Source organism: Triturus cristatus, chromosome 1_2 (assembly GCF_964204655.1).
Source record: "Triturus cristatus chromosome 1_2, aTriCri1.1, whole genome shotgun sequence".
Classification (NCBI taxonomy): Eukaryota; Metazoa; Chordata; class Amphibia; order Caudata; family Salamandridae; genus Triturus; species Triturus cristatus.
In genome coordinates, this window is record NC_140580.1 from 834,467,536 (window position 1) to 834,493,403 (window position 25,868).

The 25,868-nt window shown below is 43.1% G+C and overlaps 1 protein-coding gene across 8 annotated transcripts in view; it reads left to right on the forward strand.

The window, feature by feature from the left end:
• The window catches only part of TMEM269 (transmembrane protein 269), a 120,779-nt gene extending 95,142 nt beyond the window's left edge, over positions 1-25,637 (forward strand). For all 8 annotated transcript variants that reach the window (XM_085608933.1, XM_085608937.1, XM_085608938.1 and 5 more), the window contains 2 exons: positions 9,255-9,455; positions 19,733-25,637. In XM_085608933.1, coding sequence (XP_085465059.1) covers positions 9,255-9,455; positions 19,733-19,848 — 317 coding nt within the window. In that variant the 3' untranslated portion in view covers positions 19,849-25,637. The remainder of the gene's footprint in view (positions 1-9,254; positions 9,456-19,732) is intronic.
• The last annotated feature ends 231 nt before the right edge of the window (positions 25,638-25,868 follow it).

A 25,868-nucleotide genomic window follows, 5' to 3' on the forward strand; every position in this document is an offset into this window, starting at 1 on the left:
GATCTGCAGAAGCTGGCTTTGACAAATTCAGGATGTGGATCTGACCCCACGAGGTCCAAATCCCTTTCCATACACCAATACGACCATCTGCATCAAGGCACACAATACTGCTTTGAGGTGGAATCTCTAAGCTCTTCTGATAAGGCTTGCAGCCTGTCTTGCGAGGCCTTGGAAGCCCCAACATCCCCCCAAAATAATCCATACCAGGAGTGGCCTGTCCAGGATCAATGGATGCAAATTGCCCACTGGGTCCCCCTGCATATTCAAACTAGGAAGTAGGATTGTAAGATCCTTAGAAAGTTAGAGAAGAACTGAAAACCACACTGTTGTTACCAGGACCACATAGGCTTGGAGTCTGATGCGGCTCCGTCCCGTAGGGATGTATCCGTCAGCAGAGCCACGGTGTCTGGTCTCCAACTGAAAAATTGCGGACGCCGGTGATCTTAAGATGGAAGCAAGTTCACCGGGAAAGGGTTCTTCTGTCTATCACCAAACAAGACAGATGGCTCGAGCTTCCACAGGCTAAAATATGACATACTGTGAGTGTCAATCTGCAGTTGAGGTTCCCTGGAAAGTACTCTGCCTCGACTGAGATTCTCTTGTCCACAGAAATGCCAAAATGTCTTGGCAAATTCCACCAGCATCTTCGACCTCGTTCCTCCGAGTCAATTGATGTATCAGACCCCTAATACAATGTCCATATTCAACAAAATAGAACACAATACCCTGTCTCTTGTGAGACAGAACTGCGAAGGAGCCTGCAAGCAGTTTTGAGCAGTTGATATGCAACTCTCCTTCCTGTTCCAACCACACGCCACTTGTGGTAACTCTCCCACAAGGAGCTCTTCAACTTAAGCAGCTGACATTGGACTCAATCACGTCTGGAAAGAACCAAAGATGACCCTTTCTTTACGGACCAATATCTGGTCCGACCACCATTGAATTTCCAACTAGGCCTCCAAGAACAGTTTCACCAAGTATTTGTAGGAAAACCATTCCCAGAGATGAGCAGACTTCAATGTCTCAAGAGCTCCGTAGTGAAGGGAACCTAGGAAAATCACCTGTATCGACGACGTGAAGAGACTGAGTATATTGGCCAGATAGCGCAGAGGTATGCTCTCTTTCAAAAGTGCGTGCCTCAAATCTTTCTGCAGTAGGGATAATTTCTTATGAGAATGTTTCAAAGTTTGTTGGACCCTTGCCTCAGCCGGCGCCTACAAAAACCTGTTGTCTGATAACTTTTTTTATGGATTGCTGGGCTTTGTCCAGCAAGGAGACAGTTTGATGAATTTTCCCAGTACCTTTATGAACTGCTTCCTGAAGACGCCACCATAGCAACTGGACCTGCTTCAGAGGTAGCCCAGTCCGCCAAATTAGGGTCGATCTTGATAAGAAAGGAACGTCTTCTCTGAGAGTGCACAATTAGCGTTCCAGAGGCAGCCTACTACTCTCTGTGCCCAGCCAGACAGAATTTCCTGGGAGATTAGGTTGCAGTCGCCTTAGCCTCCTCAGCCATGTCTAACATTTTTGTTAGAGGCCCGAGGATATATAACAACGTCTTCTGGTAGGCCTTCTAGTAATGGTCAATACCCTTTTTAGGGTCTTTAATAAGTTTGTTTTGAAAGTGGCCATTTTGCCATCAATCTCCGGTACCAGAGTGACTTTAAGGTCAACGCAAGGACATGGAAACTCTGCCCTAAGGCGGCCTCTAACTTCCTTGTCCAATGGTTTCCCAACTTGGTTACCCACATACTAGGGGGCATATCAACAACAACCGGCGATAATTATCGCTCAGCGCTCTTAGCGTGAGGATAATTATCGCCGGCTAGCGTGAATTTTTATTGCTGAGATAGCGTGCTATTAGCAACGCTTATCTCAATAGCGATAAAAATCTACACGCTAACAGGCTAACGTGAGAAACCCAGCGATAATCACACGTTACCTTGTTGATAGGGACAGGCAAACTTAGCCATGATATCCTCCTTCCATAGGATATCATGGCTAAGTCTGAAAATGAGCAGACGTAAAAAAGCAGCGTTAACCGCGGTTAGCGCTGCTTTTTTTGTCTCTAACAGGGTTAGCGACATTCTTGATAATAGGAGAAATGTCGCTTAGCGACATTTCTCCTATTATTTTACTCTGGAACGCCCCCTTTGCATCTCATTAGAGATGCATGGGGAAGCGTAGAGTAAAAGGGTGCTAACATGCAAATTTGCGTGTTAGAACCCTGTTGTTGATAGGGCGCTAGTTTTATCTCTGCTTTTTGGCTTTTAAAGCCAAAAAAGCAGAGATAAAGCCCTTGTTGATATGCCCCTAGATCACTTTAGCCACTGGAGCCCACTCCACAGAATCATCCAGGTCTAACATGCCTTCTGACTCACTTGTCACCACCATTCTCCTTTTAGCAAGGGGACATCTCCAACCTGGGGTGTTAAGAATCCCCCTCCGGTCTCCAAGGTCTGCTGTGCCCTGGTTCGTTATTGGAATCATCCTGGTCAGAGCTACTGTATTCTTCCTCATCAGCCTGGTCCTCACATAAAAGAAGCCCTTCTTTCGAGACTGGGGTTATCCAAGGTTAGAGAAGATCTGAAGGATCTGCTGGGTCTTTGGCACTGCGTTTTGTGAATGCCAATCTGAATCTCGAAGGTGTTAGAGGGAGTGGAGGAATGAATTTCAGACTGGGCCCTCGTTTTTGGGGGTGGGTGGTGTGGTTCGAGGTGCCTTCTGTCCTAATTGAAAGCCCCCACTGGTAAAGGAAACCCACACATGGGGAGGTATCCCATAAATCGGACACAGCACACCTGAAGCATTGCCATTAAAAGCAAGCGCAATCAAAAAGCACAGGTTGTTAACTGGAGTACAAACGTTATGAAAACAAAGATTATAAAAACTTTATAAACATCATAACATATTTCCAAGGAAGATCACTCATAGGGCTGCTGAGCAGCGCAGAAAGAGAAAGTGCTCGGGGATGTTATATGGTGCCTGACTTACCAGTTTGGTTGACCTTTGCAAACTTTTGCGTGGACTCGTGGGATTTGAAGTCCTTGGCGTTTGTTGCTTTGCTCTCATATATGTTGGGCTGCTGAGCTAATAAAGAAGAACGTTTTAAAACGTAAGCGGAGCCTCTAGTCCCGACTTAGAATTATAGTTTGATAAGGAAATGGCCATGAACAGTGTTGCATGATAGTAAGCAAAAGTGGAGAAATTCTGCAAATAACATTAAATTATTCAACAGAAGGAGAGACATGTATGGATACCAAAGGGAAATCACTTCATCAAGAATGTGCGAGAGGGGAGCCAGGCCTGTGAGGGGCCTGCATCCTCATCTGTGTCCATATGGTCGCCATCAGTGGTGTGTAAGGGAAGCACAGGTGGGACTGGGGGGGAACAGTGCTGGCCAGGAACGCCTGCCTAAGTCTAGCAAAGGCGTCAAGATCAACCCCCCGCCTCACTGCGACGCTTGGAAGGCGGTTGCAAGTCCGGGGTGTAAAGGCTATCAGCCTGAGGCTGGTTGGCGGAAATTGAGGCACCCCCTGACAGTTTGTCGCAGGCTTGCGTAATTTGGCGCGAAAGACGCTCTTCCCGGGGGGGGGGGGGGGGGGTGGGGGGGGGCATCGCCTCAGAGATCGCTCTATATATAGATGCGTCAACCGCATCATAGAAATCATCATCATATGGAAGAGCACTGAGGGGGTCCTCCTCCTCCGCTTGATCCGGCAGATATGGATCCATGACACGGTTATGTGTCTATTTCCTGTCATCACCTGCGTGAGCAGAAAGATTGTCTTGGCAGAGTATGGCTAGTATTGAGTGGGCTGAGTGTCAGCCTACACGTTTATGCAGAGTAAACCGATTTAATAATGGAGCTTGAGCCCGGGACCGTTTATGTCAGCGCTGGTACAAAGATCAACAGGCACAAACAAGTCTGGGAGTACGGTCCCCTTACAGGCAATAAACTTAATTACAGACTCCTGGGGGAGCGTTAGAATAAGCAAGTGCTTAATAGCACATACGGGCCCTTTAAGACAGGGCGTAGGGGGTGAATACTGTGTACAGACCCGCAGCGTGGGCGTCCCTCTACAGACAGCAAGGCTCAACTCGAAAGGCGCTGCCACTCCAAACGCCAAGAATGCGCCGAATTTGGAGCGCGCGGGCCGACACGAGAAACGCGCGCTATGCGCCCTCAGGCGGTGGGAGGACCGCGCCGCAAGCCTGCACCAATTAGTAACGGCCGAGAAGGAGCGGAAACCCTCCCGTGGCCGGGACGGGCTACCGCTAAGCGGAGAAGCCCACCCAGAGCACAACAGTGTGAGAAACTAAGGAAACCGCATGAAACTGCCTCCGCCGCTTCCGAATAGCAGTGGTGGAGGCACGCGTATAAAGCAATCAACAGTTCAATTAACTCCTGAGGAGAAATGACATTAACAAACCAATAACAAGGCAATTACCTGTGAAAGCCTAAATAGCACAAGGTAATTATATAAATAACATACTTTTTAACACATGAAAAACACCATAAACATTTATAAATTCAGTAAAACAAACCTAGTCAAAACGAGAGGGAATGAATGACACTTATCCTTGGCTGCGAACAGCGAAGAAAGGAGGAAGGGCCAGTGAGTGACAAGGGACTATCACCCGGCTGGAGCCTGCTGATTGATGCATGGACAATCTACATGTTGAACTCTATTGTCAATGATTTTTATGATGTTCCCAAGGTTCATGGGAATGGTAGTTTATATTTTGTTTACTTCAAATGGCTGCTATTCAATAAGGTGGAGAAAGAATAGCATAATCCTCGCCTCTGGTCCTGACATAGAATTGAAAATGTACATGACAAAGCTAAGTCGAAGAACTTGATGAATTGCTTACAACGATAAAAAACAAATGCAGCGATTAAAAAAAGAAACCATGAAACTGATAACCATGTATAATCAAGAGGTTTCATAAATAAAGCAGAGTTTTCAGGAACACTGATATGAGGACGTGATTTAGGTGTTTTGATCATCTATTACTGTATTATCATAAATAGGGCCTTAGGAAATGTCAACGTTGAATGGGATGTTACCAAGGTGAAAAATGGCTGAGCAAAGGGCATGATTAGAAGAAAAAAAAAGAAAAGGATAACATAGAAAAGTAAACATGCAGTATATGAACTGGAGTACCCATGTTGACTTGCAATATAGTGCTTCCAATATATTTCAGTTGCATAGTAGAATTGTAAAACACATTCAGATGCTAAAAATAAGGTTCAGGGCTACCCAGTTGCAAAATATTAAGAAGGCAAGCATTCAGCATCTTGCTGATTCATTGCAATACTATAGTACACAAAAAAGTGATTGCTGGAATGCTATAGTAATCTCAGCCACTGGTAATTACTGTGAGCTGTGTTCCAGTCCATCGAGCAGACTCATGTCAGTTCATTGGTCCAGCCACCTTAGGATGCCTGAACAAGAATTGGCATAGCCAATAGGTCTCGCCTTTGGGACCTTATAAGTGTTTAGCCATGCAACAGTTGATGTTGTTGCACCAAGGATATTGTGCTGCATAACTAAATACTTATTAGGTCCCAAAAGCGAGCCCTATTGGCTATGCCAATGCTTGTTATTACTACTTGCAGCAGCAGCACAGTAACAGATAAAACAGCAACATTGCCCAATAAACATGGGAGCGAGGTGAACAAATAAACACGTGTCCTTGATGCAACAATCACTCATCGGGCAAATCCTCTTCTCATAGGATCACCGCACCCGCCTTTCTAGAGACGGCTCTTGACTAGGTTTGAGTGTAAAGACATTTTAATCAAAGTAATAAACACAACTACTTTGTGATGAATGACATTACAGTATCGCACTAAAAGTTCCAATTACAGTAAATCACACAACCAGTGTGCACAGTTCTAACACGCAAATCTGGTCTGAAGGCACTCACCATATGTTAGAAATAGAAGCCAATATACTGGACAGTAAAACGCCCTATTCAACAGTGAAAATCAAAAGCATATTTTACACAGCTTAAGAGAACTATCCGATAAAAAAAACTGTCGAAGATAAATTCTAACTTATTGTATAAATAACGAGTGTCCAGACACCATGCTCATGTACTTGAGCCAGGCTTAGGAACAAAAACATGGCGTCGAGCCCGCCTGGGGACTGCCAGCCATGTGAAAAATACATAAGCATGGAGTGTGTGTATGTGTGGGGGGGGGTCTGAAAATGACTTCCTTGGCTAGAAACCACCCATTGCGCCACCAAGCCTACTAACATTCATTCGGACCCAAGCAGACCAGTAAGCTCACGTGCGATGCAAACCTAGTAGGGTGACCTTTTAAAATGGACCAGGGGTGTACCCTGCCAATAGTCCATCATTAATGCTCAGGTTTTAACAGGAAGCATTAAAAATACTTGCTAAACTACGGGTAAGAGGCTCCGTTAATATTTAGTATAACAAGGACTCCAACGTTCCTCAACAAGATCAAAATAATAGGGCGTGTAGATACCCTGCAGCACAAGCTGTAGGACATCAGGGTCAAAAACACACACTCCTGAAACACGGGCACATAAATTGTTAAGGACACAGATGATGGCCGCCACTTTTTTTTCTATTTATTTACTATTGTTACACTGGCGGCACTCCCCTTTAGTGTTAAACATCTTAAGTAAGCTAAAGCGCAGGTGCCGCAAATGGTTAAAAAGGAAAGAAATAGAAAAAATTATTTTCTCTGTTTCTTTACTCTTGAAGTAATTGCGGCACCCGCGCTTTAGCTTATGATGTGTAAAGCTAAAGCATGGGTGCTGACATTATAAGTAAAGTAAATAAAGAGAAAAAAAGTAAAGCGGCAGCTTTGATGCAACAACATTATAAGTAAAGTAAATAAAGAGCGCAAAGGCGGGCGGAGGGGCGCTGAAGGCAAGCTTGTCACCAGCCAGCAGCACTTCAAAAACTCACCTACTAAAGTCTCTCCGTGCAGCGCATGCGCTCTGACTCTGCGAGACCTAAAAACCGGCTTTGAATCATGACTGTTTCAACACTGAATATATTCAACGCTGAAGTAATATTGGCCTTAAAAGGCTTTGAAAGTGTGCTGTTTCAAAACCGACAGAGCCTGGACACTTTTATATATTAGAGGAAGAAATTTCCCAATACTTGTGCCATTAATTCATACTAACTCCATTGAATTAGGACACAACCCTATATTCTCCATCTATGCCTGCACCTCTGTAAGAATGGAGAAGACTTTCCTGATAAAAACATTGTTCAGGGCAGAGAGAACAGTCTAGCTCTACTGAGCTTGAGATAGGCTTAAAGAATTTGGCAAATTGTTTAAATAACCCAGTAAAGACATGCAGCATAATGCCTAGAGTAAAGTATAAATGCAAACCTACACCAAAAGATCTGCTTTACTTTAGAAGTCCTGTATCTCCTAAGTCGTACATGCTACTCGGACACTACCAGTTAACCAAGTGAACAGCAAAGGGCTACCTGCTGATACATTTTTTTTTTTTTTAAGAGAACAAAGTCTTGTGGAGGTGGGCAAGTGTTTCAATGGGCTCTGCAAACTTTTGGCTTATTGTGACCTTACAGGCACTCCTTCGCCAATATGATCACTTCCAGTGGGATGAAATGTAAGAGTATCTCCAACACCTTCCAGCTAAATATCGGAAGAGAGGAGAAGAGAGAAAGTTATCACAGAGCGGAAGATCATTTTCAACTCCTGCACTGTAGATGTGGTAGAGGCGGAGGGCAGTCCCATAAACACCAGCGAAATTTTATGCTGACTTGGATCATTACATATTCCAGGTTTTCTCATGCAGTACAATACTTGCTGTATTTACCATTTTTTGGTACTTAATTAACTTGATCCACACGTGCCTGATGCACTTGAGAAAATTAAAACACCCAAATCTAGGAGTGTCCTTCAGTAGCCTTACTCTTTCCAGCAATGCAAACTACTACATATGAACTAGTTCCCTTAAGACCGTCTTATCCAGCAAAATCAGACCATTCAGAGAGGAGGTTCATGAAGTCACAAAGGCCTTGACAGAGGCTCTAATTTTTGATGAGCCAATACTATTCTAAGCAGTGACTGTGTATTTCCCTCCATTCCGTTATATCTTTCTTGCTAGAAGAAAGAGGAACTACCCTCGGGGCAGTGGAGGACTGTAACGACAGGCAAGTGGGTATCCTCAATAAGGCAGAATGACCACTTCATTGATTTCGCATGCATACCACCAAATATTTCTCCACAAATGCTCAAGATCAGAGAAAACTACAAAGGAGTTAGGGTTTGGTGATTAAGGCAACAGAGTGCTGTTCAAAGAGAGGTAAAGAAGCAGCCAGAGGATGGGTCAGTTAGAATAAAAAAATTAAAAGTCACGTGAGATTGGGACTCGGGGGGGGGGGGGGGGGGGGTTGAAGCAACGGACAAACTGACGTGAAGAGTGCAGGGGTCAAGATGTGAGGGGGAAATCGACACCCAAGGGAGAAAGCAGGAAAACACCCACCCTCTGCCATATAGTGCTGAAAGAAAAAAGTTGTTCCCTGAATGTCATCCATGGAGAGGCCAAATACAATAAGTCCTAATAATAGTAAACGAGGAGTCCTCCAAGGGAGGGAGAAATACAATAAGAATTGAGGATAGTAATTGAGTAGGAAGTAAGCAAACGGATAGATAAGGCGACTCTTGCACAGTGGGCAGACCCTTACACTCTTAAGTATTGTTATTTTATGCGATATGTCCTACTATAGTCTGTAGTTGAGACCTTAAAGAAAACTATTATTGCAATCACTTAAAACTGTTTCGAAAGGAAAGATTTATCCAATAAAAGGGAGGTGGTTTATAGTGAAACTATTCAAAAGCAAACTTCAATGACTTATAAGCTGTGTGGAATGCACTAAGAAAACACAAATTTGTAATTGATTGCTGGATCACGTATCCATCAGTACATCTAGCAAACTTCGTATGGTGCTCCTTGAGCATAGGAAAGGCTGGATCTGTTTTACCTATCTTCCTAAAGTAAAAGAGAGGTATAGTTTTATGCCTGCCTACATATCTGTTATCCTTCGTGATTTCTCTTATTCCCTCGATTTTTGTCTCATTTGTGAATGGAGTAGGGTGAGAAATCTCTTGCTCTGCTTTCTCTGATAGCATCTAATCTCGTCGTACATGAGTCCTTATGTTGTTGCCATTGGCATTAAATATCCAACTTCTTGTGTTTTTGACTTTTATTTTGCATTTTTTCCCCATGTAGGTATTCCTTTTATGTACCGTGGTCTCCCTTGTACTTATGCCTCGGCAATCTTGGTTTCTACTTCTGTGTTAACTGGAGGACATTTGGTGGTCTTGCGAATTGTCGCTGTTGTGATGATACTGTTTATGGTAGACCAAGGCTTCTACCCCCATGATAAAGTGCTGGAGTCACAGCCGTGGAAAAAGATAGTGTTTCTAGTGGGTAAGTAAACTGATTTAAAACTTGAGCCAGATTTTCATTTAATTTGGTTTTCTCAACTAAAATCGTTAAACTGTTGATTCCAAATTAAGGAACTGTTAGTCGAGCATAGCAGAGAGCTGCAAGAAGAGAAGGCTGCCACATGCAGCAGCACATCTGCGTAGAGAGATTTTCTCCTCGTAGGCATCTGCCCCTTTTAAGCCCCTAATCAGTGTATCTTGTCAAATCCAGGTGGGGAGGGGCTCCTGCACCAGTATGAAAATCATGGGCAACAGCAGGCAGCCCTGCCTGGTTCCACTCACAATGTCAAAGAAGCCTGCCCTTGTACTGTTTATGTTGGTTTTAGAGTGCTACCCGTTGCCTATATTGTGGGCCGAAATTCAGTCGGTCCTGGATTGCAAACATATAATTCCACTCTAGAGTGTCAAATCTCATTGTAATGACCAGTGACATCATCACTAGTGTTTGCCCCTGCATTTTCTTAGCGTATCCCAAGACTCCATATAATCGACAGAGATTGAGCTTTGACCCACTATTTAGCATAAAGCTAGAATTAACTGGATGGACCAGGGTCGTTAATATTAGCTTATCTTCACTAATACCTTGCGAGTATTTTAGCTTCAGCATTTAGCGACGATATGGATCCTATTCAAGGCCCACTCAACTGGTGGTTTGCACTCTTTTGGTATCAATACTATGGTAGCTAGTCTCTGAAGCTTTAGACTACCCCCGCTCAGGTCTCCACAAACATCTTGAGCATATTTGGGGACAGTTTGGTGGCCATACCTTTATATAATGTGATGAGTAATCAATTTCGTCACACATTTTTGCCCGCTTGCAACTTCCGGATTGCTGCGGCAGTCTCATCAGCTCTGATCTCAGAAACTAATGCTTACCTATCTTTCGCCGATAAATGAGTGAGTTGAATGTCCTTACGGAAATCCTCCTTTTTCCTCCAAGGATTTTTTACTGTGGATGCATATATTTTCTTCCCTGGTATCTTAATCAACAGCCATGAGCACTGAATAGTCCTGCCTACATGCAGGGACCACAGAGCACTTCTTAATTTGTTTATATATAATATATGGAGAAACCTTGTATGTAATACTTAATATTCTTTATTTCTGTAGCCTATAGAAAGGGTAGAAAATGGCCAGATTACATCATTTACTTTTTATTTTCAAAACGCATAAATCAATACAATTCATGTTAGTGAAAAACTGACCATAGGAAGCCTTTCACAAACCTTTATTTAAAAGAAAAGGGAATATGAGGCATTGTTAACCAATAGGCTGCCATTAAAAGAGCAAACATAAAACTGGCACTGTGCCTTTAAGAACTTCACAGTACTCCCATCATGCCCCACAGCTGACAGTTAGGTCAGTTTATTTTTCTGATTCCTACTGTTATAACATTTTCAGACCAGTCTCCTTTGATAGTAGCTGTGAGAAGTTGGCCTGGCAAATGCTGGTCACTAGTTCAAGTGGCCACCTTGCACCAGTCCAATTCGACTCTTATGGTAGATAGTTTTAAGACAATGTTTTAAAGAAAGCTGTCCTAGTGGTAGCTGTGGAGAGCAGCCTTCAGGCTAAGTCTCAGAGGAATGTAAAGCAGCTTGTTTTACCTTATAATCTCTTGAATCACTAAATGAAAGGACACCACACAGGTATATATATAAAATATATATGTATTTATTACTAGACACACTCTACTAATCTCTTTATGAGATTAGAAGTCAGGAACATATGCACAAATCAATGTTTCACAACAAATTAAGCACTTATATGGCTGGGGCCCTAGGGGCGTACCAGACCATATACTAAAAAAGAGGTATAAGAAGAACGACTTGAGAAGGGAGAAGGCCTAAGGTCTTCAGAAGCGCTGGGGCCTCACTAATCCACCCAAGGCAGGTATGTAAAGGACCCACGGGAGACGCATGCAGTGTGAGAACACAGCCGCGGATACCAATAGACTTCAATGGAGCAAGTCGTGGTTGGTATTTTAAAGTTTTAGGATACTTCGGGAGAGTCTACAAGCAAGTCACCTACAGGGTAAGTAGTTCTAGAGCCAACACACACAGGAGCACCGGAGTACTCGAGTTACCTCACCCAGGGAAGCCGGGTGCATAGGGGCCTTTTGGTGTCGGGTTGAGGCGTCGTTTTCAATTGGAGCCAAAGAAGATTTGCTGCTTGAGAAGACAGACGAAGTGTCCGGTGGAATCCAAGGCTGGATTCAGAAGAAAGAAGACCTGAAAGCAGTGGAGACAGTGTTCAAAGTCACTTGCCAGTGACCCGGGGCCAGGAAGCTGGATGCCCACAGAAGTCTGGTGTTTTCAAGTGATCACGGGTGTCTTGACTCTTCAGCCACAAGGTCCAAGAGGCGTCGACGACCAGGAGCTGGATTCGGAGTGTCTCACGAAGTCTGCAGCTTACTGAGGTGTCGGCAACCAGATTGGAGCCAACAAGCCTTGGCAACAGCAAGTCTTGTGGAAAGTGAAGAAAGTCAGCGGTGCAGGCTAGCAAGGTCTGAGGGACTCACCCAGCAAGGGTAAGTCAGGGCAGGCCTGGAGCAACCAGGGAAGCACTTTGGTTCGATGAAAAAGTCTTCAGGGGACCCACAAGCCAACCGGCAAGGGATCGCGAAGACGCCTCGGGAGGATTCACTTCACAGGAGCCCACGGTTACTCGGCACGAGGTAGGCCACTGATTCTCGGAGGAAATCCTGCGGGAGGCTTGGACCACACGTGGTCCAATGCACAAGTTCGTAGAACGTCGTGAAGGGGTTGCACTCGACAATAGTGCACGGTACCCGGGTATTGCTGTTCCTCGTCACTCGTGGGGTCCACTCGCCTCAGGTTTGCTGGGGACTCACAATGGCCGTCGAAGTCAGGAAATCCACTTCCGGGGCTGCAGGGACTTCAGACTCCAGCAGGAGGGGGTAAGTTTGCAACCGTTGATGTAATGTTTTGGTGCCTGCCAAGCATGGAGTCACTCCTTGACTCCAAGGGAGATTCTTCAGTCTTCCAAAGGTAGTGGAACGTCGAAGGTCCAGGATTCTTTTTGTAGAGCGTCGTCCAGGGATATCTAGTTTGCCGTGGCAAGGTTTCCCTATCTTATACTAAAGGAAAGGGAGGGACTAGCTCTATGACCACTCCTATGGGAGGGTCAGGGGAGCTGGTGGTTACACCCACTTCCCTTTGTCCAGTTTCGCACCAGAGCAGGGGCTTGTAGCCCCTGAACCGGTTTGAGCTGTCATATGCACAGAGGAGCCTACTGCTCCCCAGTGCAGGACTTCAAAGCCTCTAGGAGTGCACCCACCCAGCCCCAATACACTCCTCCCTGTGACAGGATACCTATTGTTGGGCCTCCTCCACTGCGAGTTTCGGTCAGCAGCAGGAGGGCAGCCTAGTGTCTGTGCTGGTGGCATCCATTTTGTGATGCCAGGGCTCTTTCAGGATTCTACTGTGTTTCCACAGTAGGTACATGTCTATCCCTCTAGAAGGGTGGGATCATACTCCCACATCAGTTACTGGTGTGGGGGTATGATTCCAAGGCGTTTGACACCAAACATGACATGTTTTGATGCAGCCATCCCAAAGTTAGCATTTACCGCTAGGTTAATAACACTTAAAGAGTATATGGTTTAACCGCATCCACAAACCGCCACAGAGAATAGGCTCTGCCAGCTGCAGAGGGGCCCTGCTCAGGCAGAGGCACCCCCTCACATGGAAACCAAGCACCCTGCCCTCAAGATTGATAGGGCCTGCCTTAGGGGTGACTGATAGGTTTATATGTGTGTATAAGGTGAGATATAGGGAACCTATACCTCAGTGAGGAGTGCTAACACTACCTCACCCAGGCTGCAGTAGCAGGCCTGTGGTGTCAGATTTAGTCTGCTTCCCAGGGGTGGCATAATACATGCTTCAGCCCCTGGTAGGCCTGTGAAGTACCTATGCCCTTGGTACCTAAGGTACCATATACTAGGGGCTCATAAGGTACCACAGTATGCAATCACTAGTGCATCTAATATGCACTCCATGTTATTTAAGGGAGTAAGCAGATAGGCTGGGGTCCTGGATAGCAGGATCCCAGCCAGACTAGTCAAACACCAGAAAACAAGTGGGGGCAACCATGTAGTCAGATTCCACCTTCCTACAGTAGCCAGTACCTGCTATACTGACAACCTTTTTTCTGTCATAATATGCCTTCACTTTTTATGAAGTGTGCTTCCTGCGATAAGAAGGCTCAGACTTACACTCATTCAGTCTGCATTGTCTGCCTGCCGGAGTTCCACCATACTGACACCTGTCCTTACTCCCATACGTTGTCCAGGGGCACCCTCAAGGACCCGGAGAAGATCAGGCTTCATTGACTTCAGGAGAGAGGGTCAGCTGGAACAACAAGATATCTTCGGGGACGCCAGTCTTCCTAAAAGAAAATCCCTCCTCTTGTTCAAAAGACGCCCAAAGAGGCAGATCCTGTGGAAAGCCCAAAAAACGTTGTCCCGGTCGATGTGGAGGAAAATACCGGCATGCTTAATGTCGAAGACGCCGTTGAAGGTGGAGTCGGATCATCGCTCGACACCGGAACACACAACGTTGAGAGTTGCATCGCCAGCGAGGAGGCCCCATCAATCAACGTTGAGCCACTTCTTGACCCCGAGACCACTGTCAAAGTCTGCGTTGACAGCCTAGAAAAGAGGAAGGAATTTAGCAGACGATGCAGGTCTAATAACAAATAGAATTTCAAACAGAGGGCTCAGAGGGCACTGGTAGCAACATCAGCAGCAGGCAAGATTCCAGTTTCATCCTTGCAGACCATCTAGAGTAAGAGGTGCATAACAGCAACAGTAGCTTGCAGTTGCAGGAAAAACCCCTGCAAAACAATGAATCGTCACTTCCTCCTTCACTGTTACCTGCTCCGGTGGGGGGAAATATTGTCAATCACTTGGAAGAGTGGCAGTCAATCACAAAAGACAGATGAGTCTTGAATATTGTACAGAAAGTCTATTTCCTTCCCTTCAGGTCTCCCCCTTCTACTGTTCCTCTACAAAGACATCCCGTTACCAGCTAGACATCTTGCAGTCGGAAGTCAACACCATAATACAAAGAGAGACCATACAGGAGGTTCCATGTCATCAAAAGGAATCGGGAATTTATTCCTGTTACTTTAAAAGAAAGGACGAAAACAAGATTTCAGACCCATCTTAGACCTCAAAATGCTCAACAAGTAAAAACACCACGAAAGTTTCAGAATGCTGGTCCTTCTCCAAATCTATCCACAATTGCATCAAGGGAATTGGATGTGTGTGATCGACCTTTCAAGATTCATATTTCCAATCTCTGTTTCTGAAAAACACTGGAAATTTCAAGGTGGGATATCAGTACAAAGTACTCCCATTTGGCCTCCAATCAGCCCATGAAAATTTTCAGAAATGTATGACTGTGGTCGCAGCATTCTTTAGGAGACAGAAAATCTTTGTGTATCCTTACCTAAACAACTGGCTGATAAAGAGATCCTCTCCATCACAGACAGAAGATCATTTGTCTGTGTCAGGACACTCACATGTCTGGGTCTTTGGATCAATTTCCAAAAATCTACAGCTTGCCCACAACAAAAACAGTACTACCTGTAGTCCACACTTGACACACAGTCCACAAGAGCATATCCTTCGGAGGAGAGACTACAATCCATCATACTGAAGTATCACAATCTTCTGCAGGTTCTTCATCCAACTGCAAGGCAGATAGCGTCTCTACTGGTGTAAATAGTTTCTTGCATCTTCATAGTACCAATTGCAAGGTTGCACACTAGGCATCTTCAGCAATGCCTGCAAGACCAGTGGAATCGGCTCTTAACCCACTGGGAGGACAAGCTGACATTCTCACAGGCTGCACACCAGTCTCTCCCATGGTGGTCTCGGCGGAACAATCTGCTGGTGGGTATACCATTTCATCAGGACCTACCCAGTCAGACACTGATCAGAGGCGTTCCTAGGCTTTTTACAAATGGGGAGATCCTTAAATTGACCTGTTCGCAGATGCAAACAATAGCAAATGCCAAGACTATGTGTCCAGAATGATTCGCTCAACCTGAGTTGAAGATGAATGCACTTTTGATAAGTTAGTCAGGTACATTTCTCTACGCATTTTAACCAACTCCCATCATTCCAACAGTGATTCTCAAATCGATCCCAAACCAGAATGATACTAATAGCACTAGAGTGGCCTTGACAGTGGTGATTCATGAATCTTCTACATCTGTCAGAGAGACCTTATAAGAGATTGTCGTGCAGACAATATATTCTCTTCAAGTTCAGAGAACAGGTACTGCATCCTAATCTACCCTAACTGAACGTGACAGCATGGCTCCTGAATTCCTCCAATATGGACATTTAGGCCTTTCCAAGGAATGTATGGACATTCTCAGAGAGACTAAGAGATCTTCCACTAGAAGATCATGTGCTTTTAAATGGAAAATGTTTTATTTATGGTGTACACAGAATAATCGCAATCCAATTTCAGGCCAGGAAAATGTAGACATTTAGCTAAATCAGGGCTGTAGTTTTCCTCAATTAAGGTACACCTTGCAGCCATTACGGCCTATAGGAATTCTTTCACAAACCTCTTTTTTCAGAATTCCAGTGGTGAAAGACTTTCTCGAAGGGCTTAAAGTTTTGCCTTCAGTTACAAACTCCCTCTCCTCCATGAGAACTTACTATTTTCCTTTCCAAATTGATGGGTCATCCATTTAACCAAAAGATAAAGCCTCTTTGCAAAATTTCATGTTGAAAGTGGCTTTTCTTGTTGCCATCACTTCAGGCAATAGGGTTACTGAAATCCAAGCCCTGTGTTCAGAGGTACCGTATGCCTTGTTTCACTCCAATAGAGTGGTGAGGAGAACTGATCCCAGTTTTCTCCCAAAGGTAGTCTCAGATTTTCACATTAATCAGAATATATCTCTACCTACTTTCTTTCCTAACCGCCCAAATTCAGCTGAAAGGTCTTTACATTCTCTGGATATTAATATTGTTAAAATTCTACTTGGACAAGACCAAGAGTATCAGGAAGTCGGATCACCTTTTTGTTAATTATGGTCGGTGAGAACCGGTTTGACATCCTCTAAATAGTCTATTTCAAGGATGGATTGTTTCCTATATTCTACAGTCATACCAGCCAGCTAAAAAAGCCTTACCTGCTTGACCTGGGGCACACTCTACAAGAGGGAAAGCTGCTGCCTCAGCTCTATTAAGAAATGTACCTTTTCCTGAAATTTGTAAAGCCGCTGCATGAAAATCTATTCATACCTTTAGTAGGCATTATTGGCTAGATTCCGATGCTAAAATAAAGCGGAAACTAAAGTAGGACAGGCTTCTTCGAGGAATCATTTTGGTTAAGTGTTGGAACTGTTTTTACTTCCAAGTCCATTCTTTGTGGGATCGGCTCGCTATTCTATTCACTGCTTATGATTATTACGCGATGATCATCTCGAAACTGGCTGCAATGAATCCTAATATGTTTGGTATCAAACATGTTGGAATCATACCTCCCACACCGCAAAGGGCGTGGAAGGTATGTTTCCAAGTACTGGAAGAGCCTTCCATTAGGCTCTCAGTGTCCCCGGTACTAGCCTTTTAGACCCGGACAGCACAAAATGGTTGCTGCCGACAAGAGACACAATTCTGCCTTCCTGCTGCATCTTCTGGTGAGCTGCTCGAGGTCCTCTTGCGACTCCAGTGCCTCCGACCTGTGGGTCCTGTTGAGGGTCATCTTTGTTTCTTTTGGACTTCCCTGATTGCTCGGGGCCTGCCCTGACTCCCCTGCTTGTGGAGAGCCCCTTGCACCTTGCTGGTCCCGACACTGCACCTTCTCCGACTTCCGCATTGTTTGCAGTTACCAAGGCTTGTTGGTGGTCCCGACGGACACCGACCCATCAACTCTCGATATCCGATGTGGGACAGCTTGTGTACAGCTCCTGGTCTTCCACAGTGTCGCCTGGTCCTCACAGCTGCAGTGTCAAGGTCACCGTCAACTCTCCAGCAACTCCCGACACCGGTAGGCATTCGTCTTCCTGGTCTCCAGGTCACTCCTGAGTGACATAAACTCTGTCCCCTCTGCTTGCAGGTGCTGCTAAACTTGAATCCACCTTCGGATTCCACCAGACACTTTCTCCTTTTCCAGCAGCGGCATTTTCCTGAAGTCCTCCATTGGGTTTGACTGTTGTTTGACACCACTTCACACCTATGTACCCGGCTTCCCTGGTGTAGGTAACGTGCGTACTATGGTATCCACGGGTGGGGTGGCTCTCCAACCTTCTGTCTTCCACATGGTGTCTGAAGGGCCCTTCATTTTTAGGTCTCGCCTGACCCAGCGCATGCGCTGGTCTGACGAGACATTTTGTGAGGGCTCCAAAAAGTGCTACCAGGCCAGCCTAGAGCTACAGTGCATGTGCGCAGGCGTGCGCGTCGTGCTTTACCGCGATTACTTTCACTTTAATGGCCCCACGGCCGCTTTGATGTTTGATCACGATCACTTTCGCGGCCCCACGGCCGCTGTGATGTTCTCCGTGTGGCTTCAATAGATTGCAGCAGTTAAAACAAGCATTGGCATAGCCAATAGGTCTCGCTTTTGGGACCTTATAAGTGTTTAGTTATGCAACTGTTGCATGGCTAAACACTTATAAGGTCTCAAAGGCGAGACCTATTGGCTATGCCAATGCTTGTTAAATTTGCAACCGCAACGTACAAGTTGATTTGTACGGCGAACGCAGTGGTGCTCCCACACTGCACAAGATCTCTGTGGGGTTCCTAATCGCCCACCTTGGGTGGTTCCTTGGGTCCCTGGCACTTCTACGTCCCCTGGGCATTGTCTTGACTCGAGTCGTGGTTCTTATACCACTCTCTTAGTCCACTGTGTATTCTGTGCTATGTACGTGATTTCTATGCAAAGTATTTTGTACATTGTGCATATCTCCATGTGTTAGTGAGTATTATATAATAGATACATATTTTTATAAATAGATTGTTTGGTTCTTTTTCATTTAATCTATACCTATAAGATTGCATTATGGTAAAACAAGCTGCTTTACAGTCCTGGACTAAGCCTGAAGGCTGCTTGCCACAGCTACCACTTAGAGAGTTTCTAAGGTTGTCTAAGACCTCTTCAATCAACATAAGGGTTGTCTGGACTGGTGCAAGGTGCCCACTTACATTAGTGGACATCATATACCAGGCCAGCGTCTCACAAATCACGTGAGCTCTCTAAGCCATTGTCCATTTTAGTATTCCTGTGTATTGAGCCCATCTAATTTAACAGGGTGGAACAACTAGCGTTAGCCCTGTTTTACTTCCTTGGGGTAATGCTATATAAAAGTGTCAGGAACTAACAAGGCTTAATTAATAATAAAATCACAAGAATACATTTAGAAAATAAACTAGAATCAGACACTGGCCCTTAATTCCTTGAGTCCTTCAGATTTCGGGTAAACAATCATGTGAGTTACACCAATCCAAAATGATCTCTGTTAGAGCAATGATAGCCTTAGAAGAAATGAAACTTAATGGCAGCTAGGGTTCACACTAGGGTGCTACTGTAAAACTTAGAGCATCGTTTACTCTCAGTGGCAAGACTGTTTATCATTAATGGCACTGTTGCTTTTATTTTTGAACAGTGCACATTCGGGAGTTAACATTTTCTCACTTGCCTGTGCAACACATTCTCACTAGAGCATAGAAAGTCCCCCTGCAGAATATCCTCATGAAGTTTAGAGGGAAGGACCAGTGCTGTCTTGCGTGGGTTACCGTTACTCAGCTTCTGCGCGAAATACACCGGCTCAATAGAAGCAAAAGTAATGAAAATATCTGTTCGACCACCATAAAAATAGTAAACAAAATTGTCAATAATAACATAATAAAATTACTGTAGGGTTCTGGGGAGTGTCAACTAAGGTAAATCTAAATCATTAACTAAGTGAAAGTTGTCAACTCAAAAAACATCTAAGTATGAAATCCCAAATAAATAGTTAGTTATTTAAACTGATACCTTTATAGCAATAATTAAAATACGCCAGCCAAACATAAAAGGTGCGTGTTATTTGAAGAAGCAACTGATTTGGAATGCTGGGGGTTTTAAGTTTGAATGTTAGTTTCAATGTGATGTTTCATTCTGCATCTTAGCTAAAGAGTGGGAATTTATGCCTGTGACGAGCTTCCTGTGCTAACGTAAAATCTGCTGTCATTTCAGCCATTTTAATTCTCCTAACCTGTTTGTTTCTGTCTTGCAGGTATCCTGGTGGTCTTGTGTTCTTCCTCTGTTTTGCCATACCTGTACTTCTTAATATGGTCAGTCTCGTACATCCTCTTCCCTTATGCTGTCTGGAGCTACAAGTCGGACCCCTAGATTTTTTTTCTTTCTAGGCACCTTCGGCGTAGCACTGTCACAGTTGTTCAGAAAGACTGTTCAGACCAAAATCCAGACTTCAAATGATGAGCACCGTGACCAACGCCATAGATGGCCCTCTTATGCCTATTACTGCAATGCCAGAGTCAGAGCATCTCCATTGGCATGCCACTGTGTGCAGGAATTGTGTTTAAGACATTGGCTTTCACTGTTCTGTGGTCCATGCATTTTCTAGACCAGTTTTATGCAAACAGAAAGGCAATCAGTATGTTACGTTTGTTTGTGATATCATCTGACCTTTCATAGCATCTTCATGTGGAATAGTATCCAGGCTTTACACCTATACCCTGTGAGATTGAGATATTTTTACTTGTTATCGTTACTCTCTTCTATAATTGTAGACTCCGTATTATTTCTGTACTACACAATCAGGCAAGTCATCCTTTTTTCTCCATAGGGAGAAAAGGGCCATTGTCTGCAGAGGATAGTGGATAAAAAAGGGTACTTTGGTGGAACCAAGGCTTATCAGATAAAAAACATTACATTAGGTGAGAAGCACTTCTCTATAGTATTTAGATTTGAAGCAATATAAATATGTTAAATCTTTAAATGTGTATTAGAGATTGATCCGTACCAAAGGGACCATGGCTCAAACGTACATATATACCTTGAACGATTCCCTTCTCTCTATCAATTCCTGTACAAGCCAGCATCAATCTGATGTAGTTTTCTCTGGCTACCTAAAACTCGATAAACATAATTTTTTTGAAAGCAAATTCAGAGTAGAGAGAGGGTCTTTTTCAAGTTTTAAATATGTACAATTTTAAAAAGCTATGCTTTTAAGCTGTTTTGAGAAATTGAATGAGTAATTTAGAACAGTAAGAACGGTGCTCAGTGTTATTGACCCTGCAGCTGTAAAATGGCTATAATATTTTCATCTCTGTAATCGGGATCATACGAGTCTTTCCCATAGTTTGTGCCTTGAAGACCATAGAGGTCTTTCATAGGGATATATTTCTTTCATAGGGATAAAAGGAAATCCAGATTATTAATCATTCGAAACTTAAGAAAGAAAGGAAAATGTACAATGCATTTAAAAATGCTTGTCTGTGCCAGTAAAGTTCAAACAGTTCTACTAACAAGAAAAGGCCACTACAAGGTGTTTTCAGATCTGATTGTAAACGTGATATCTGTGAATAGCGTTCGTTAGTGGGTTTACCTCCAGTTCATGTTAATGCATGCTTCCTACAAGTTGAATTTTGCCTCATCAAAACTAAACGGACCTTTGAGTAAGAGGGAAATGAAGGTTTTCAATAAAAAAAATTCTGCTTGCAATTTTACACCTCACCATTTACGGTGTAAGTGTCATATGAAAGAGTAGCTATGCTAAGCCTACAGAGTGTCGCCTCATTTTCTACAACTTCAGGAAAGAGTGAAAGTGTTGTCCTTTGGAAAAACTACCTGACACAAACAATTTCCACCTCATTCCTTTCCTCTTCCCATCTCATTTCAGTTGAGGAATGTCTTTCTCCCCACAGTCATTCAACCAAAGCAAAAACAAAAATCTCCGTTGGCCCTACTGATCCAGAAAACCCCCTTTTTGAAGGGACTGATTTAAAAAACGCAGCATTTGTTGTGCGTGGCATCTGGTATTGTTTTTTATCTGTCTCTAGAGGGATACCCAATGTGCTCTGTCTGGTTTGAGGTTCCATTTCAGCTTTTGTTTTTTGCCCTAGTAATTTAAAGAAAATAATCTTAATCCTCTAATTAAGATCACCATTTGCTATTAAAAAGTCAAATGGCTCACCGTTTAAGACTTAAAGTGCTGCATCTAGAGCGTCAGCATTTGTTCGTTGTCTTTAATTCTACATCACTACTGATTTTTAAGACCTGGGATTTTTTCGTTCTCAAGTGTAAAGCCTTCTCATTTGTTTAATACCATTTATCTGTAGTTTATATGCTTCAGTACTGAACTCGAATTTTTTATTCCATGTTTCTCAGATGATGCACAGTACTCGCTTTTGTTTATTTTATTATAGACAAAGCTGCACTGCCATAACTAAACTGTGTAAAAAAGTTACTTTTTTAAAAACTATTTTCCTTTATTATAGGCAGTGTATGGAAAGTCAGACCTCATGATCTTTCAGTATTGTTGTCAAATGTCAGCTCTAGAATGTATGCAGAGTTTGAAAGTGTAGTTTTGCAGAACGTGTTTTGTTATGATAAATGTATCGATCGCTCTTGTCTTACAGTTTGTTGCATGTAGTTTAGGATGTAACAAAGGACATACGAAGGTGCTCATTTTTAAGAGTAAGCACAGATACACATAGTTTGAGTGCCTAACTGCATACTGAATACCTTATCTTGGGAGTTGTTGCAAAATATTTTTGTATTACTCAAGTGTTTCAGTGCACAGTCGTTTATTTAAGTCATTAAATCTTAAGCACATTTTGCAATTATAAATTTGTAGTGTGTTGGGTTTTATCTAGAAGTTGGAAAATTATACTAGTAATTGGCTTTCGTTTAATGGCATTGTTGGGCTGGAAGGTAACACTTATAAACTGCTATAAGGAAATCACAAGAAATTGAATCAGCTGACCCTACTTTGCTTGCTAATTGCTTTAGTAAATTACATAATATGTACCTAATGGAATGTATTTTATATTATACCCAGCATCCTTACAATTTTCAAATAATGTCTGTCAGTTTATAGAAAGAATTTAAAAAACAGCTAAAATAAGGCAAAATGTCACGTCCCATTTAATTAGCTTCTATTACAATGAGGGGTTCTTGGATGATAAAATGTTTCGTATATCCGCCTTCTGTCCTCCTGTCAGTGAGGCCCTCCCTCACTGCACAGCAGCAGTATTTGAGGGCTTCTTGTGAGCCATAATCTATCCTATTAGGTTTGGGGATTGCTAAATTCCAGCCTTATTCCTAAAAAGATACAGACAGCAGTTCACAAGACATAATTGAAAGGAAAATGGATGGAACTATGCCTGGTTTTTGTGTGAATTTCAGTCATCATTGTAGTAACTTATCTTAAGATGACAGTCTTGTCTGCATGGGTCATGTCTCTTCTCCAAACAGCATTGTAAGTGGAACTGGTTTGCTTCCAGGTCGCTCCTAACCCTTTTCAGGTGTGAATGAAAGCTGGTTTTGTCAGTGTAGACAGGACTTGTATCTTTTTGCTGTTGCATTCCCCAGTAGGAATAAGAACTGTGTTTCCAAAGACGCCTATTCGGCCCAGTTTACCTTTACCTGTAAGATTCAGACCGAGGCTCCTCTGGGTAGTCTTTGACATCACTGTTCCTGCTAGTCTATACATTATGCTCTAGGCTGTCCCCACCACAGTACTATTACATCCACAGCTAAACCCAGTACAATGTTTCTTTCAGGTCATTTATTAGTGCCCCATAGCAACTTGTTGTGTCTCAGTCCAGCCACCATCCCTTAGGTTATTTTTGTCCAGAAAAAAATGGTAGTTGTAAATTCAGGTACTTTATATTGAACACAAATCCTGAATGTGCTCCTGTCTAGAGTTCCCGATCTTTTTGCCCCAACTACTCAGCAAGTAGTCTGAATATGCTCACTGTTTGACATGAAAGTTGTATCTGTTAAAAAGCCAAAGAAATGTACTCACTCTAAATTGTAAGTGCAAAAGATTGTTTTTCTAACAAATCGCATTTAATGGTGGAAACACTGATTCACAATGAACACACACCTGTTCATTACACAAAACAAATTCTAAAAAATTGATTCATTTGTTAAAAAAGGCAATTTGCAATTCACAGCAGAAAAAGTCACTCCTCTCTTGGTTAATATTGGCATATCTGTAATGTATTCGAACATTGTCAGTTTGTTTCTATAAAATAAAATATTGGGGTGCTCTGCCCTACTTAAATCATATCTTAGTACAACATTTGAGGTTTTAAAAACGGTATCTTGGGATTGACTGATCCAACTTGGCTCCACTAAGGGCATCCCTCAACTCTGCTGCAGGGCTCATCACTGGATCCAAAAGGAACAACCACATCACTCCAGAGATGAAGGCACTAAACTGGCTCCCTTATGAGGCAAGGATACAGCTGAAAATTGCTTGCATGACCCATAAAGCCCTAAAATTCAACACACCGAAGTACCCAGCTGATAAACTGGAACTGTCTGCCAGTGGCAGATTGGAAGCACCAGCACCTTACTGTTAAAGCCTTTAGAATTTCGGAAAAGGAAAACTTACAACTGAGCTATCACCGGATTGGCCCCTATAATCTGGTACTACATGCCCCCTGAAGACAGATTAAACCCTTCAATCGCATCCTTCAAAAAAGAAGTCAAACTGCTTTTAATGAACTAAACTCTACCGTGAGCCCACTGACTCGTTTATCTGGATACTGGTTTGACGCAGTTCTCCAACCAGGGTTTGCACTCGCTTTCCACATCCTGTTTTCTAACTCACTGTCCTCCTGATTAAAACTTTTACATTAATAAATCCTGCCTCTAAGGGTTCTCTAAAGCTATACTGACAAACTTGTTTCAATCAATATTAGTAGAAAGAATCGATGTTTTCACAGCAATACTCAGAGGTCTGTATGTGGAACAAATACAGTTTTCAATGGTTTCTTTATTTGTTTTCACTGAGTTCTTGGCTTTCTCCCTTAAGCTTCACGTGTGAATCAGGAAACTCTACTCTTCAATCTGAAATATTGCAGAAAGAACCCTTTAATAGACTTAGAGAATTCCCAAGTGGATGTAGGAGATTAAATGAGTACATTTGTCCCAGCAGCAGGAAAGTAATGTACTAAACAATTTACCATCATGTCGTTTGACCAAGTACTGCATTTATTTCTGCAGTGTGCTCGTCTTACATTTTTCAATGACCTTTAGTGAGCTCTTTACATTCTTGATAATGAATAATATATTAAAACACTTTAGTGGGGCTGATTAGGAGTAAAGTAGAGCAGAATTGCCTTATGCAATTCTGCTGCCCTTGATTCCAAGTGGCTAAGTGTTTCCATGCCTGGTTTTTCGAGGTGTGGGAAAATATGACCCAATTTTTCCATCTGGTAATTCTGGCTTATGGCGGGGAGCATACAAGGGCAGAAACCCATGCCCTCCCCTCTCCTACCCCCCAATCCCTTCTCTTTCTCCACCCCACACAGATATCCCCAAGTACATTTACTACCTTCACAGGGCACCTGGTAAATGTATGCACTAAGCCCTAAGGAAATGTGAATTCTCTGTGGTTTTACAACCGGAAAAATGCCTCACATAGTAATTCCCTTTCTGGGGTGTTTAACTTATAACTGCATGGTACTGGGACGGATTCATTGTGCATAGTTGTAAAATGCAATTTTGCAAAGCCCCCAACAACGGAAACACACATAGCTCCATCTGTAAATTGAGAGCATGTTTTGTTCATTTTAACTAGCATTTTTCAAGTTTCCGTCTCACACGCCGTCATAATGCTGGGTAGTTACATTTATCATTCCCTGCAAAATAATTTGATAATTTTCATAAGTGCGTGTTTTTAATTTTATCTTCAGTTTTCTCACACTGCTAGTTTACAAAGTACTGTGTAGAACTATGTCCAGTGCTGAATTTATGCGATTAGGCAGTCTTGTACTGTTGCAGTGCAATATATGACTGGTGTCCAATATTGTTATACACTCAGATTCTGTTTTATCTGTAAGGCAAAGGGCCATGGAACAATGTGTAAAGTGTTCTTGAGGAGTTGTTTTTGAAAACGAATGTATTGTTTGCAATAAAATGTCATTGTCTTGGGAAAAAAACAAGCTGTTTTGTGACTTTTTTTTATATTGGTTGTGGTGACATTCATAGTTCAGATAGTAGAAAAATACTTTTGTATGGAAGTGTTTAGATTAAACTGCAAGCACATAACACTACAGGGAAACATCTCAAATGTGCACTTGAGGAAAAGGTTAGATGAGGGGAAGGAGTAGCATCAGAGTTGACCTTTACAATGACTGCACTGAGGAGATTGTGACGGGCCTGATAGGATC